The sequence below is a fragment of the Macaca mulatta genome, chromosome 16 (genome assembly GCF_049350105.2).
Source record: "Macaca mulatta isolate MMU2019108-1 chromosome 16, T2T-MMU8v2.0, whole genome shotgun sequence".
Taxonomy (NCBI): Eukaryota; Metazoa; Chordata; class Mammalia; order Primates; family Cercopithecidae; genus Macaca; species Macaca mulatta.
This window is the reverse complement of record NC_133421.1, coordinates 63057278-63073825: the sequence shown is the minus strand read 5'-3', so window position 1 is coordinate 63073825 and position 16548 is coordinate 63057278. Positions and strand designations below refer to the sequence as shown.

The 16548-nt window shown below is 49.6% G+C and overlaps 1 protein-coding gene across 38 annotated transcripts in view; it reads left to right on the top strand.

Annotated features, from left to right (window-relative positions):
- The window catches only part of PIP4K2B (phosphatidylinositol-5-phosphate 4-kinase type 2 beta), a 43878-nt gene that overhangs the window by 13308 nt on the left and 14022 nt on the right, over nt 1-16548 (top strand). For 37 of the 38 annotated variants that reach the window (XR_013406683.1, XR_013406682.1, XR_013406679.1 and 34 more), the window contains 6 exons: nt 2224-2321; nt 4782-4878; nt 9408-9560; nt 10473-10619; nt 11635-11673; nt 12203-12316. Coding sequence is in view for 6 of the 38 variants with exons in the window: in XM_015119503.3 (XP_014974989.1) it covers nt 2224-2321; nt 4782-4878; nt 9408-9560; nt 10473-10619; nt 11635-11673; nt 12203-12316 (648 nt within the window). In the remaining 32 variants the exon portion in view is untranslated. The remainder of the gene's footprint in view (nt 1-2223; nt 2322-4781; nt 4879-9407; nt 9561-10472; nt 10620-11634; nt 11674-12202; nt 12317-16548) is intronic. The other variant, XM_077971505.1, reaches the window with a different exon arrangement.

Below are 16548 nucleotides of genomic sequence, written 5' to 3'. Positions count from 1 at the left end.
GAATTAATGAATAGAACATTCCTGAATAGTTCCTGTTAGAATAACTTATCTTGGCTAACAGGCAATTGATTCCTCTCAAGCTAGTGTTTTAGTCTCTTTTAGTTCCCCCAGTGTCATGTCCTGGCCTTGGCAGCAAGTCTGGATCTTAGACTAACCTAGAATCAATTTGTAGCAGGCACTTTAACTTTTTGCTCTACAAGCATACTCTGAGCCAATGGCATGTTCTTTCTGTCATGGAGGTATGAGCCAGAAAAGGCAGAACTGCGTAAGAGCCTTGAACCTTTTTTTTTTTTTTGAGACGGAGTCTCGCTCTGTCACCCAGGCTGGAGTGCAGTGGCACAATCTGGGCTCACTGCAAGCTCCGCCTCCTGGGTTCACGCCATTCTCCTGCCTCAGCCTCCCAAGTAGCTGGGACTACAGGCACCCGCCACCACACCTGGCTAATTTTTTGTATTTTTAGTAGAGACAGGGTTTCACCATGTTTGCCAGGATTATCTCGATCTCCTGACCTCATGATCCGCCCACCTCGACCTCCCAAAGCGTTGGGATTACAGGCGTGAGCCACCGTGCCCAGCCGAGCACTGAACTCTTTGTCTCTGTTTTCCCTTTAAGTCTCAGAGCCAGGCTTGGTATGCCAGGAAAAAGGAAATGGGCAGCCACCACGAATTGTTTTTGTTGGCAGAAAAACAAGGAAGTGGAATGGTTTCCTCTAGGCATAGATTTAACAATCACATTCTCTTGTGAGCACCCCCTGGAATGGGAACTGGCATGACTCTTTGGGATTTTTTTGGCTATTGAGAGGATTTAGCCAATGAAGGGTATCACAGAGCTGGATACTGGAAATTTAAAAATCAACTTTATTAAGGAATAATTTATGTGTAATAAGTGTGAGTATTTTAAGTATACAATTTGATGAATTTCAGCAAATATATATGCTCATGTAACCATCACCCCAAACAACATATAAAACATTTCTGTCACCGTAGAATCATACTTTTCATGTCCCTTTACACTCAGCAACCCTTGCCCTCTGGCCAGGCAACTCATCTCATTTCTTTCATTATAGATGCCTGTTGTAGAATTTCATATAAATGGGATCATACAGGATACACTCTTGTGTCTATGTCAGTTTTTGCCAGCAGTTTACTGAGTCTCTGCTCCACTGCCAACTTATAAACCACCCCTCCCCCAGCACCCCTCTCCAAACGCATGCATTCCTATGGCTTCCTTCATTTCTCCTTGAGTAAATTGGGTTTTTTCCCAACGCTAGGAAGGTATGGTTCCCTAGCCCAGTTACTGCGTTAACTTGAACTTCCTCCATTCTCTGACATTTCTAAATAAAAAACGTTTGGAACATAAAAGGGGCAGCCAATTAAATGCCATTTCCCCCATTTATGCTCCTGGAGGAGTTCTGGTGACTCTAGGTTATCCCCTCACTGCCACCTGGGGCCTCATTGAGATAATAGGATTTGCAAGGAAAGTGTCTGGGAGACACAAGGCTGTGCCCCCTCCCCCCAGTCCATTAAGTCGGGACTAAGGTTTCCTCTGTAAATCCTGAATGCATTAGTGGCAACTGGGTTGAGGGTCAAATGTCAGATACTTTGCTGTGATGGGAGAGGACATCTGTGGTTAATTAGACCACTAATTGGCTAAACTCGATGTGGGGAAGGGCAGGATCTGCCCTCATCTCTGCACCAATGGAAAACCAGCTGTCTGTCCAGGATCCAGCTCCCTGAAGGGATGAAAGACAGAAGGTTTGTTTGCAGTAGAGGAAAGGCATCCTGCCCCATCTGCCCCAGTTTAGTGTATGGCAGGACTTGACACAGGAACTGGCCTCACTTTATTTTATTTTCTCTTTTGAGACATGATCTCACTCGTGCCCAGGCTAGAGCGCAGTGCAGTGGCGCAGTCATAGCTCACTGCAACCTCAAACTCCTGGCCTCAAGCAGTCCTCCCACCTCAGCCTCCTGAGTAGCTAGGACAAGAGGTGTACACCACTATGCCTGGCTAATGTGTTTAATTTTTTTTTTTTTTTGAGACAAAGTCTCACTCTTGTTACCCAGGCAGTGGTGTGATCTCAGTGTGCTTTTGTTTCAAAAAAACAAAAAGAGAGGGAAACTTGTACATGCTTTAAGCGAGATTGTGACATCCACATTGTAGCTTAGTGTCTCCGAGGCATGTGGCCTCCTGACTGAGAGCCTTAACGTTCTCCTTGCTTTTCAGATCAATGAGCTGAGCAATGTTCCTGTTCCTGTCATGCTAATGCCAGATGACTTCAAAGCCTACAGCAAGATCAAGGTGGACAATCATCTCTTCAATAAGTAAGTCGTCTACTGAGTGGACTCAGGTTTGTGGCAGTCCTTTCCCTCAAGTCAGAGGTTTCTGAAGCCTTGTGCATGGCGGGAGCCAAGGCAGCACCTGGCAGGGTGTGACAGCAGCACCTGGATCTCAGAGCTGACAAACTGGCCAGGAAACTGCATTCGCTATGTGCCTCTCATCCTAGTATTGTCATCATCTCATTCGTTTATCAGCCTACCTCTGGTGTCCCTTGGGGCACGTGGCTGGGCCTAGGGTGATTCATCTAGAGCCAGCTCAGGTGGGAGTGAGCTGCTCTGGAGCTGAGGTATCCAGTGTGAGGCTGTAGCAGTGGCCCCATCTTGATCTTAGTCTGAGGCAGGAGGTTGCCAGGCATGTTCCTGGCCTGGGATGCCGCCAGGCTCTTTTCTGTTTGGCTGGTGTATGAGCCACAGGCGGAGCATGGGGCTTGAGGGCACGCTACCCAGAGTAGCACTTCCCATTTTTGTGTGTTGTTACTTCTTGGATTAGCACCAGTGTCTGAAGGTTGTCTCAGATATTGTTGGAAACACTAGCGGCCGCCTCACCTGGCACAGTTTTGGGCCTGCTTTAAGCCCTTTGGGGCCTGGATTTTCCATCCCTCTGTGGACCACCCCAGGACTATTTGCTGCTCACACTTTCTCCTTTCTGCATGTGAATCCTGGTTCTATTCTTCATTGTCTCACAGTCCCCACCACTTCACTAGCTGGGTTCTGTCACCCCACCATTCCCAGACTGTTAGTCCAGAAGAGAAGATTGACTTGAGAACGTCCCTTAGTGACCTCCCTCTGCCATAGTAAGTAATACCATCTTGTTCTAGAAGCTGTCTGTCTCCATAGCTGCCACTTGTTAAGTGGCCACCTAAGGAGGGAGAGGCAGCCCTCAACTCAAGAGGCCAGAAAGAAGGTTGTTCTGACCCAGAGGTCAGGGCTCTGGAAGTGGGCATTGCACGACTACCCACTTCAGGGTCCATGGCCTCTGGTAAGGTGCTACCTCCTTGATATCTTGGCCTAAAGCAGAGAACCCAATCTCTTATTTTCTTCTATTGTATTCCTTTTTGTCCTTCCAACAACTGTGTGTGTGTGTTTTTTTTTTTGGTTGTTGTTTTTGAGACAGAGTTTTGCTCTTGTTGCCCAGGCTGGAGTGCAGTGGCGCGATCTCGGCTCACTGCAACCTCTGTCTCCTGGGTTCAAGTGATTCTCTTGCCTCAGGCTCCCGAGTAGCTGGAATTACAGGCAGCCGCCACCACGCCCGGCTAATTTTTTTGTATTTTTAGTAGAGATGGGGTTTCACCATGTTGGCCAGGCTGGTCTCAAACTCCTGACCTCAATCAGGGTGATCCACCTGCCTCGGCCTCCTAAAGTGCTGGGATTACAGGCGTGAGCCACTGCGCCTAGCCCTGTGTGTGCTATGCTATTTATCAGATTCTAGTATTGTTTACTAGAAGATAGGGTAGATAAGGCAGATAGGCCACTTCCTTTCCAAGAAGACATTCCTTTTGATTTCCTTAAAGCCTGTCATCCTGGAGTAGTCAGAGGGACATATTTCTGAAAGGGGGTCCCTAAACAGGATAGCTGTTGTAAAGATGGAGGATTGGTAGGAGTCATCATTTCAAGGTGATGTTCTGTCCTCCTGGGAGTCTGTGTTGATGAGGGAGTGGGAGGGTGGAGATTGGTGCCAGCAGCCAGCAGACAGGGCTCTGTGGTCCCACTCAATTGACTGAGGACCTCTTTAAGTCAGGCACTCTTTTCCTGTGTCCCAGTGGAAGCCCAGGGCAGGGCTTCCTATATGTAACCATCTTCAGGATGCTTCCACAGGAGTATGGCCAGAGGAGAGGGGCCCTCTGATGAGAGAGGTTTTTCCCTGTAGCATTCAGGCTGATTTCACCTCACAGCAGATGCTCACATGCAGCTTCCCACTGTAGTGAGCACAGTGCTTGTGAGGTGGAGCCTCCACTCAGGCTCATGGCCCAGCGGGTGAGAGTTTTTTCTTTAATGTATGTTTTATTGAAGGGCAGCAAACACATAGAAAAGTGCACAAATCTCAGATATACTGCTGGATTAATTTTACAAAGTGAACACAAGATGTAAAGGTTTTAAACTTTTACATGCTCAGAATCACCTGGAGTGTTTGTTTCTTGACTCAACTCCAGAATTCCTAAGAGCCTGGAAACCTACGTGTTAAGTATGGCAGATGTTCAGATCCAGGCAATCTGTGGACCACACTTTGAGGAGTTCTGAAGTCAGAATATAGATGAGGCTGGGTGTGCTGGCTCATGCCTGTAATCCCAGCACTTTGGGAGGCTGAGGTGGGAAGATTGCTTGAAACCAGGAGTTCGAGACCAGTCTGGGCAACACAGCAAGACTCTGTCTCTATTACAAAAAATAATAATAGAATTAAGATGAGCAAGGGGCAGTTCACAAAGACATGTCTCTGCTTTTCCCTAGGGAGAACCTGCCCAGCCGCTTTAAGTTTAAGGAGTATTGCCCCATGGTGTTCCGAAACCTTCGGGAGAGGTTTGGGATTGATGATCAGGATTACCAGGTATGGAGGCTCCTGGCAACATCAGAGTATTAGGGAATGGAATGGGGTCAGGAAGCCACAGGACACGTAGATAATCAAAACGTGTTAGCTGTTTTTGTGCTGTGTCTCTGTGTCATGCCTTGCTCCAGCCCAGGTGGTCTCTCCCCCAGCGGTGGGGGGCCCCTTGGAGCGCGAGGGCCTTAGACATGCTTCTGAGGATGCTGCACACACTCAGGTCCCTCTCCCTCGGAGGGAGAGCAGCAGGAGGGAGAGGGGTCTGCGGAAGCGCCTTCATTTTAGTCTGACATTCCCAGTCTAGGCTGAAGAACCCTTCTCATTCATAGTTTCGCTTCAAAGACAGAATTGGGTGGGACATGGTGGCTCATGCCTGTAATCCCAGCACTTTGGGAGGTCAAGGCAGGTAGGTCACCTGAGGTCAAGAGTTTGAGACCAGCCTGGCCAACATGGTGAAACCCTGTCACTACTAAAAAATACAAAATTAGACGGGTGTGGTGATATGCGCCTATAGTCCCAGCTACTCGGAAGGCTGAGGCAGGAGAATTGCTTGAACCTGGGAGGTGGAGGTTGCAGCGAGCCGAGATCATGCCATTGCACTCCAGCCTAGGCGACAAAAGTGAAACTCAGTCTCAAAAAAAAAGAGAATTATTGTCAGTGAGAGATGAGGCCTCTTAAAGCAGATAAAACAGATTAGAAAACGAAGACTTCAAGGATAGTGAACCTCTTGCCAGGTATGAGTGTCACCTCCTAAACTTATGCCCTATCCTGGTGGTGGGAGGGAGGATTGGGCTTCTAGGCAACTGTCCCCTTCAAGGGGTGACAGTGTTGTAGAGGCTATTGACCTCTTGGGAGGAATCAATCCCAGTGTCAGGGACATTAGAATCTGACTCATAGTCCATGGTTTCTGTCACTTCTCCTCTTAGCATGTCTCCTTGGATCTTCTTCCCTGGCAGACAGCCTTGTGGTGAAGGTGGGCGAATTTTCCACTTCACCTTTATAGCTGTAAGAAATGTAACTGACTTTGGCCAGGCACGGTGACTCACGCCTGTAATCCCAGCACGTTGGGAGGCCGAGTCAGGCGGATCACGAGGTCAGGATATCGAGACCATCCTGGCTAACATGGTGAAACCCTGTCTCTACTGAAAATACCAAAAAATAAGCTGGGCGTGGTGGCGGACACCTGTAGTCCCAGCTACTTGGGAGGCTGAGGCGGAAGAATGGCGTGAACCCAGGAGGCGGAGCTTGTAGTGAGCCGAGATTGCACCACTGCACTCCAGTCTGGGTGACAGAGCAAGACTCTGCCTCAAAAAAAAAAAAAAGAAATGTAGCTGACTTTTTGTTGTTGTTGTTTTTTTTTTTTTTGAGATGGAGTTTCACTCTTGTCGCCCAAACTGGAATGGAATGGCACGATCTCGGCTAACTGCAACCTCCGCCTCCTGGGTTCAAGCGATTTTCCTGCCTCAGCCTCCCAAGTAGGTGGGATTATAGGTGTCTGCCACCATGCCTGGCTAATTTTTTGCTTTTTTTTTTTTTTTTTTAAGTAGAGATGGGGTTTCACTATATTGGCCAGGCTGGTCTCGAACTCCTGACTTCGTGATCTGCCCACCTCAGCCTCCCAAAGTGCTGAGATTACAGGCGTGAGCCAGCACCCCTGGCCTGACATATAGCTGACTTTCATTCATCTATGGGGAAAACTCTTTTCCCCATAGCACAGTGAAACCTAGAATGGATGCCCCTTTTCTAACACTGTAGTTCTTCCCACCCCACCCCTTTCACAGAGTAGTTCACAGCAGCAGAATGGACCTTGGGTTAGAGTCTCCTCCCCTCTCTCCTCCTCTCTGGAGGGCTTGCGTGCAAAGAAAAGTATCTTGAAGAAGAGGGCGAGGGTTTGTGAGAGGAGGACGAGATGGCTGGGGCTTGAATGCCCAGGAATGCCCACACCTGAGAGGTACTGGGAGGTTCCTACAGCCCCCTGTTAGGATTGAACCCTGAACTCAATCATGACTTGACTGGGGATGGAGGTTTTCGGGAAACTTCTTGCCGCTGTTGCAACCCCAAGTTGCTCAGACATCTTCCCTCCATTGTTCGTTGGTGAGGGGTTCCAAGTGAGGGGTTCCTTCGCCTCCCATGGGCTGTCTAACCACATCCTCTCAGTGTCTGCATTTTGCTGCTAACAGCCTTGTGGGTGCATGCCCGTGCTCAAGACTGAAATGAGAGCAGGGAGGATGGTGCTCAGGGAGGGGACCCTATGTTCTTGGACTGCCAGCCACTTAGAGAGTCAGGAGATGCTGCCTCTACCTCCCAGCTAGGCTTGCAGCCTATAAGTCTTATGGGAGAAAGGCCAGGCTGGGAGGAAGAGGGACCCAGTCACAGAGTCTACTCAACATTTCTGTAACGGGAACACTCTATTTTTTGGGGTGCTATTTTAGCACCTTTGCTGAGGAACTCCCCAAGCTGCTTACCACCTCTGACTTTAGTTTTCCCCATGAAGGTGGTCCTCACTCCTCCGCCAGGGTTTTCCAAGGAGGTATTGGGGGAAAGTAAAGAGTAGGATCCTGGCCGGGCGCGGTGGCTCAAGCCTGTAATCCCAGCACTTTGGGAGGCCGAGATGGGTGGATCACGAGGTCAGGAGATCGAGACCATGCTGGCTAACACGGTGAAACCCCGTCTCTACTAAAAAATACAAAAAATTAGCCGGGCGAGGTGGCAGGCGCCTGTAGTCCCAGCTACTCGGGAGGCTGAGGCAGGAGACTGGCGTGAACCCAGGAGGCGGAGCTTGCAGTGAGCCGAGATCCGGCCACTGCAGTCCAGCCTGGGCGACAGAGCAAGACTCCGTCTCAAAAAAAAAAAAAAAAAAAAAAAGAGTAGGATCCTGATCAGCCAGGCATGGTGGTGCATGCCTATAGTCCCAGCTTCTCAGGAGGCCAAGGCTGAAGGATCCCTTGAGCCCAGGAGTTCAAGGCTGCAGTGAGCTATGATTGCACCACTACACTCCAGTTTGGGTGACAGCAAAATACCATCTTTAAAAAAAAAAAGGGCTGGGCGTGGTAGCTCACACCTGTAATCCTAGCACTTTGGGAGGCTGAGGAAGGATTGCTTGAGCTCAGGAGTTCTAGACCAGCCTGGGCAACATGGCAAAACCCCATCTCTACAAAAACTACAAAAATAAGCCAGGCGGCCAGGCGCGGTGACTCAAGCCTGTAATCCCAGCACTTTGGGAGGCCAAGACGGGCGGATCACAAGGTCAGGAGATCGAGACCATCCTGGCTAACCCGGTGAAACCCCGTCTCTACTAAAAAATACAAAAAACTAGCCAGGCAAGGTGGCGGGCGCCTATAGTCCCAGCTACTCGGGAGGCTGAGGCAGGAGAATGGCGTAAACCCGGTAGGCGGAGCTTGCAGTGAGCTGAGATCCGGCCACTGCACTCCAGCCTGGGCGACAGAGCGAGACTCCATCTCAAAAAAAATAAAAAATAAAAATAAAAGATAAGCCAGGCATGGTGGTGCACACCTGTAGTCCCAGCTATTGGTAGGCTGAGGCGGGAGGATCACTTGAGCCCAGGAGATAGAGGCTGTGGCGAGCTGAGATCTCACCACTGTACTCCAGCTTGGGTGACAAAGTGAGACTCTGTCTCTACAAAAATGATAATAATAACAGGATCCTCATTGAGAGATGGGGAAAGGACTTGGAGAGGAGACATTTCTGTGACATGATCCCTATGTATGTTTTCTTGGGAACAGGGACATTTGGGATCTCCCCTCAGCCTTGCCTCCCTATCCCTTTGGTTGACTCACACCTTCCCACACCCTCCCTCTTAAGGCTTCTGCTGTTCTCTGATCCTAATGGGAATAGGGCCTTGAGGAGGAGCAAGGATACAACCAGGAAAGCTCCCCAAAACTGCCTCCCAGCCCTGCATATACAAGCAGGAGGTTGAGGCAAGGGGAAAGGTGTCAGGCTCGGAGATGAGGATCAGCTGTCTGCTTTGGGGAAGATTTTTCAGCACTAGGGTAGATCCACGGACAAGAGACGAATGGGCATTGCTGCTTTGTGCTAGACCCCTTGAAGACAGTATTTCCTAAGCTTCGTCTTTGCCACCCCCGAGAGACTGGGAGAATCAGCTCAGTTTGCGTCTTTGTGTTCTCGATGAGGAGATGCAGGGGTAGAGAAGTTAAATGTCTCACCCAAGGTCGTAGTGCATGTGAGAATCCAGATTAGACTCAGCCCCCTCCATCAGAGGCAGAATTTTAGTAGGATAGCTCTCTGGGATCAGGACAGAAACTTTCACAGTCAGTCCTCTTCCCATCCTAGACTGGAATGAAGGGCACGTGGTAAGGAACAATTCTTGTCACTTTGGAGGAAGACTTAGGGAGGGATGTGAACACTCTGTGAGAAAAGGGGCGGGTAAACTCCCATCTGGGAGTCCCTCTATCTCGGTGTTGTTGGCACTCAAGCAGTCCAGCCCCTGAGGGAAGACTCAGCGAAAGAATTCTGTTCTCCTGGCAAGCCCAGCCTGCTTTTGTTTCGATTATCAGAATTCAGTGACGCGCAGCGCCCCCATCAACAGTGACAGCCAGGGCCGGTGTGGCACGCGTTTCCTCACCACCTACGACCGGCGCTTTGTCATCAAGACTGTGTCCAGCGAGGACGTGGCGGAGATGCACAACATCTTAAAGAAATACCACCAGGTATGGTGAGTCCCAAGCCTGGGCTGCAGAGGATGGGTTGGAAGAGGGAGAAGAGAGCCCCGGGGGAGCTTCTTAGGGAGTGGTTGGTCCTCTCTGGTAATGGCAACTGCTTCTGATCACCAAGCAGTGGGACTCTCCTGCAACCGTATTTCTGTGAGCTGAAATGCCTAATTTAAAAAGGGAAGAAGGAGCCGTGAAGGCTCATTGCCAACTGAGCCCCAGCTGGAAAGTGTTCACGCTCTGGCATCCACCCCGTTTCTTCTGAAAGAGGCCCCCTCGGCTCGGCAGGCTTGTTTCCTTTCCTGTCCCATCTCTCCACTCATCTGGAACCTGTCCACGAGGAAGGCAGGGAGTCCCGTGGCACCATCTGTGTGTCTGTCCTCAGCCTGCTTGGGTCTTCATTTCTGGGGCACCTGAGAAGGGCTGAAGGGAACTTCTGGTCTTTCGGGAGTTACGGCAGAAACCCTGGGGCATGGCGTGGATAAGAGCTTTGGATATGGAGCCGTTCTCTTCTCCCAGATGGCTGGATCCCTGGCGGGCCTTGTCTCTTCCGTGTGGCTTTCCCATCAGGCTGGCAGAAGAGATGCAAGGTGTGGATCAGGGATTTTCCTGTGGTAGAATCCTATTTTAAACAAAATCTTAGGTGAGATACTAATAATATGAACCCACAGGGGCTCTGAGCCACCTGCTCAGATTGCCTTTCCCTCTGACATGCCAACAGGAGGCTGGAGGTGGCTGTTGCCTGTTTTAAGCCTGAGAAACCCCTATTGCTTCATAGAACCCAGCTGGAGAACTACTGGTCTAGAGGTTGGAATTCCAGGGAGCCAGGGAGCATTTTAGTCTGGGGTGAGCCCCATCCATCCCTGGCACTGCCTGTTCCTTAGTGTTTTCTCTTCTTCCTTTCTATTCTAGTTCATAGTGGAGTGTCATGGCAACACCCTTTTGCCACAGTTCCTGGGCATGTACCGCCTGACCGTGGATGGTGTGGAAACCTACATGGTGGTTACCAGGAACGTGTTCAGCCATCGGCTCACTGTGCATCGCAAGTATGACCTCAAGGTAAAGGGCTCTGTGTTTGCTGGAGCTGTGCCTCCCTGCTGTCTGAGCTCCGGAGGGGCCCCTACTCCAACTTCCATGTAATTGGGAAAGCTGGAAGCCTATGTGTTGGCATGGACAGGGAACTCTGGAGTGGATATGCCTGATTCTTGTGGACCAAAGGCTGTTTGAAGTCCAGGTGACAGTAACAGGAGATTATTTAAAATAAGCCCTACATGTGCCATATTTATGCAACAGTTGACGTTCCTGTCTGTGGAATGTGCACAGCGAGGGAGGCCGTGCTGATGCACGCACTTTAGCATCCATCAGACCCCCATGGACTGCCAGCACAAGTGCATCTCTAGACGCTGAGAAGGACACACTTGTGGCTGTGAACTAGGGTGCTCCGTATTCTTGAACCTGGCTTCTGACTTCTGTCAACTTATGGCGCCATCCCTTTCCTCTGTGCTGCAGCTGCACTGGTTTCCTCTGCGTTCCTGCAGTGCCTGTGCTCCTCTTCCCAGGATTTCACATCTGCTGTCTGGAATAGTCTCCTCTCTGTCCACCTCCTCCTTCCCCGACCTAATTGCTTCCTCCTTACCCTTCTGAGCTCAGCCCAAATACTACTTCCAGGAAGTGGGTACGCCCTGGCCACTGTCCCTCCGCAGGCCAGGCCCCTGTGGTATGTGCTTTCAGAGTGTACTGTCTCCCCCCTGTACCACTGAGCACCGTGGTAGTGAATGAGCCAATGACCGGTGGAACCACTGCTGAATATCTGTCTCCCCTGTTAGAAGGAAAGTGGCTTAAAGGCAGGGACTGAGCTTCTCCAGTGCAGTCCTCTTTGCTGAGCACGTAACAAGTATATTGCACGTAGAGCTCTATAAGTGGGCTTGACACAGGAAATGAACAAGGTGCTGCCTCCTGGCCCCTCTAGGACTCTAACCAGCCTACTTGAGTTCACCTGCTGGCTCTCCCATGTTTGCTCATGCAGTCGACTTTGCCTCAGCTGGACTTCCCCTGATGGCTCTTATCCTTTCAGGGTTCTACGGTTGCCAGAGAAGCGAGCGACAAGGAGAAGGTATGCTGGTGCTGAGCAGGAATGGAAGGGTTACTCAGAGTCAGAAACAACTCCTGTCAGCCATCCTGTCCCTCGCCTACCCCAGCCCCTAGCCAAGCTCCCAGACATACCATCTGTCAATATGAAATGCCCTGTGTCACGAATCACCTGCCTGTCCTTATGCTAGGCCTAGACCTTGGTCTGTGGTCTTTTACCTCTGCCCTCACTAGGTTCTTCATAGTCCTGCTGGGATGGCAGACATTTCCATCTCATAGTCTAGCCTGAGTCAGTTACTGGCTGCCTGAGCCCTGAGCTGGTCCATGCTCAACAGGAAAGAGTCCTTTAGTCGTTCCTCATCTTTCATGTATTTGCCCTCCCCGCCTGCCCAAAGCCTGGGACTAGAGGCTCCTGCACTGTTGATTTAACAGGTTGAGTGTCAGTACACTGAAAACCTTTCCGCTTTCTGTATAGTTGCTCCCAGCAGAACAGTTGGGTGTCCCTGGGGTGAATGAATCAGGCTTACCCAGCCTAACTGCTGTTGCTCACCTAGGCCAAGGACTTGCCAACATTCAAAGACAATGACTTCCTCAATGAAGGGCAGAAGCTGCACGTGGGAGAGGAGAGTAAAAAGAACTTCCTGGAGAAACTGAAGCGGGACGTTGAGGTACTTACTAACCTTCATTTTCACCTGCAGGGCTCCTTCTTACCTAGAGTAGGAGCCTCTTAAACCTTAAGAAGAATGGAATTCACTACTTTCTAGGAGTATAGACAAAAGGAAGGCTGGTGATTTGAGCAGTGTGGGCACTTATGGGCACCTAAAGCAAGTGCAAATGATCATTCCACCTGACGGAGCATAGTTGGTGCCAGTAGTACCTTTGCAATTTAGTTTAGAATGCTTTTCCCTTTTCACTAATTCATTCCAACACCTTTTCCAAACTCCCTTCTGCTGTTGTCCCTACAATGGAGAGGGCATCTGGCCATCAGAGCTGTAGGAACCCAGCTATTAAGATCCTGTAACCCCAACATTTTGGGAGGCTGAGGTGGGAGGATCACTTTAGCTCAGCAATTCAGTACCAGCCTAGACAACATAGCAAGACCTCATCTCTACTAAAAATTAAAACATTTAGCCAGGCGCAGGGGCACACACCTGTAGTCCCAGCTACTTGGGAGGCTGAGGCGAAAGGATTGCTTGAGCCTGGGAGATGAGGCTGCAGTGAGCTGTGGTCTCACCACTACACACCAGCCTGGGCAACAGAGCGAGACATTGTCTCAAAACAAAAACCAAAAAAGTTGGCTAAGCATGGCGGCTTATGCTTGTAATCCCAGCACCTTGGAAGGATGAGGCGGAAGGATCACTGGAACCTAGCAGATCAAGGCAGCATGAACCGTGATCGTGCCACTGCACTCCAGCCTGGGTGACAGAGCAAGACCCTATCTCAAAAAAACAAAAATCCACCAACCAGGTTCTTCTCTGGCTCTGGCTCTGATTCTCCACTTATCGAGCAAACTTCTGTTTGTAGTCCGGGGAGGACAGGTGCTAAATAGGGAGAATGTTACCTGGACCACTTGATAACTCAGTGTCTTCATCTCTTTCGATAAATTGAGAGGCTGCTCTTTAAAACTAAACCCTACAAACAAACGGGAAAAAAAAGTTTTTTGTTTTTTTTTAATTGTGGTAAAATACATATAATAATAGGTGTATTTTTTTGGTGGGGGAGGAGATTTTCACTCTGTCCCCAGGTTGGAGTGAAGTGGCATGATCTCGGCTCACTGCAACCTCCACCTCCTGGGTTCAAGTGATTCTCCTGCCTCAGCCTCCCAAGTAGCTGGGACTATAGGTGCATGTTAGCCATTTTGAAGTATGTAGTTGAGTGGCTTGAAGTACATTCACATTGTTATGCAACCAGCACTACCATTCATCTCTGAACTTTTATCTTCCCCAGCTGAAACGCTATACCCATTAAACACTAATTCCCAATTCCCTCTCCCTAATCCCTGGCAATCAGTATTCTAGTTTCTGCCCCTGTGAAGTTGACTACTCTAAGAACTTCACATAAGAGGAAGCAAACAGGCCGGGCATGGTGGCTCACGCCTGTAATCCCAGCACTTTGGGAGGCCGAGGCGGGCGGATCACGAGGTCAGGAGATCCAGACCATCCTGGCGAACATGGTGAAACCCCGTCTCTACTAAAAATACAAAAAAATTAGCTGGGCGTGGTGGCAGGTGCCTGTAGTCCCAGCTACTCGGGAGGCTGAGGCAGGAGAATGGCGTGAACCCGGGAGGCGGAGCTTGCAGTGAGCCCAGATTGCACCACTGCACTCCAGCCTGGGCGACAGAACAAGACTCCGTCTCAAAAACAAAAAAAGGAAGCTGAACAAGGTGGCTCACGCCTATAATCCCAGCAGTTTGGGAGGCTGAGGTAGGCGGACCTCCTGAGGTCAGGAGTTTGAGATCAGCCTGACCAATGTGGAGAAACTCGCTCATCTACTAAAAATACAAAATTAGCCGGGTGTGGTGGTGCATGCCTGCAGTCCCAGCTACTTGGGAGGCTGAGGCAGGAGAATCACTTGAACCCAGGAGGTGGAGGTTGCGGTGAGCCGAGATCACGCCATTGCACCCCAGCTTGGGCAACATGTTATGAATGAAACTCTGTCTCAAAAATAAAAAAAAAAAAAGGAAGCAAACAGCTGTTGTCCTTTTGTGACTCTCTTATTTCACTTAGCATAATGTGTTCAAGGTTCATCCATATTGTATCATGTGTCAGAATTTTTTTTTTATTTATTAATTATTTATTTGTTTGTTTTGAGACAGAGTCTTGCTCTGTCGCCAGACTGGAGTGCAGTGGTGCGATCTCAGCTCACTGCAACCTCTGCCTCCCGGGTTCAAGCAATTCTCCTGCCTCCGCCTCCTGAGTAGCTGGGACTTCAGGCGTGTGCCACCATGCCCAGCTAATTTTTGTTATTTTTTTAGTAGAGACGGGGTTTCACTATGTTGACCAGGATGGTCTCGATCTCCTGACCTTCTGATCTACCCGCCTCAGCCTCCCAAAGTGCTGGGATTACAGGCGTGAGCCACCACACCCGGCCAGAATTTCTTTCTTTTTATAGCTGAATAAGGCTGAGCATGGTGGCTCACACCTGTAATCCCAGCAACTCAGGAGGCTGAGGCAGAAGGATTGCTGAGGCCAGAAGTTGGAGACCTGGCCTATTTACTGAGATCCTGTCTCTGCAAAAACTTGAAAACTAGCTGGGTGTGGTGACATGTGCCTGTAGTCCTAGTTATTCAGGAGGCTGGGTGGCAGGATCCCTTGTGCTAGGAGTTCATGGTTGTGGTGAGCTATGATCATGCCACTGCACATCAGCCTGAACTAGAGGGTAAGACCCTGTCTCTTTAAAACAAACAAACAAAAGCTGGGCATGGTGGCTCACGCCTGTAATCCCAGCACTTTGGGAGGCCAAGGCGGGCGGATCACGAGGTCAGGAGATTAAGACCATCCTGGCTAATATGGTGAAACCCAGTATCTACTAAAAATACAAAAACAAAATTAGGCAGACATGGTGGTGGGCACCTGTAGTCCCAGCTACTCTGGAGGCTGAGGCGGGAGAATGGCATGAACCCAGGAGACGGGGCTTGCAGTGAGCCAAGATGTGCACCACTGCACTCCAGCCTGGGCGACAGAATGAGACCTCATCTCCACACACACACACACACACACACACACACACACCTGATTAATATTCCATTGTTTGAATGTATTACATTTTGTTTATTCATCAGTTAATGGACCCTTGTTATATCAGTTGGGGTTCTCCAGAGAAACAAAACCTATAGAATGTTTTGTAAATCTCTTTATACCAAGAGATTTATTTTTTATTTTATTTATTTATTTATTTATTTATTTTTGAGACAGAGTCTCGCTGTGTTACCCAGACTGGAGTGCAGTGGCGCGATCTTGGCTCACTGCAAGCTCCACCTCCTGGGTTCACGCCATTCTTCTGCCTCAGCCTCCCGAGTAGCTGGGACTACAGGTGCCCACCACCATGCCTGGCTAGTTTTTTTTTTTTGTATTTTTAGTAGAGACCGGGTTTCACCATGTTAACCAGGATGGTCTTGATCTCCTGACCTCGTGATCTGCCGCCTCGGCCTCCCAAAGCTCTGGGATTACAGGCGTGAGCCACCACGCCTGGCCCCAAGAGATTTATTTTAAGGAATTGGTTCATGGGATTATGGAGACCAATGAGATCTGCAGTCAGCAAGCCGGAGGCCCAGGAGAGCTGGTGGTGTGGTTTTACTCTACAGGCCATCAAGCGGCCAAGAAGAGGTTCCCTGTTCCTCACAGGAGGGTCACCCTTTTTCTTCTCTTCAAGCCTTCTGCTGATTGAATGATGCCCATCCAAACTGGGGAGGGCCGTCTGCTTTACTCAGTCTACCAGTTCAATGCTCATTTCACCCAGAAACCATCACAGACGCACTCAGAATAATGCTTGACCAAGTGTCTGGGCACTCAGGCCCAGTCCAGCTGGCATATACAATTAGCCACCACACTTAGGTTGCTTCCACCTTGTGGCTGTTGGGAATAATGCTACTGTGAACATGCTTCGTTTTGCTAGGAAGCGTTTCCTTAGTCACCCCTAACTATGTTCTTTCCTTATTCTGTCTTTCATCATCTGACATTATTTGTCCTGAGTCTTTCTCCTTCTCCCTTTTCTACCTCCCCCTACTGTCGTTCTAAGAAGAATTTAATGCAGTTTACTCAGTGCATTTATTTTCAATGCATATTGCTTTATAAATGTTCTCAGGTGGGTGGAGGGCATGGTGCATGGACCCTCTTTTTCCTGGGACCCCAACCACTTCTCCCTGGGCCTTGAGAAGGCTTTATCTAGAAGTGTTCAGAGT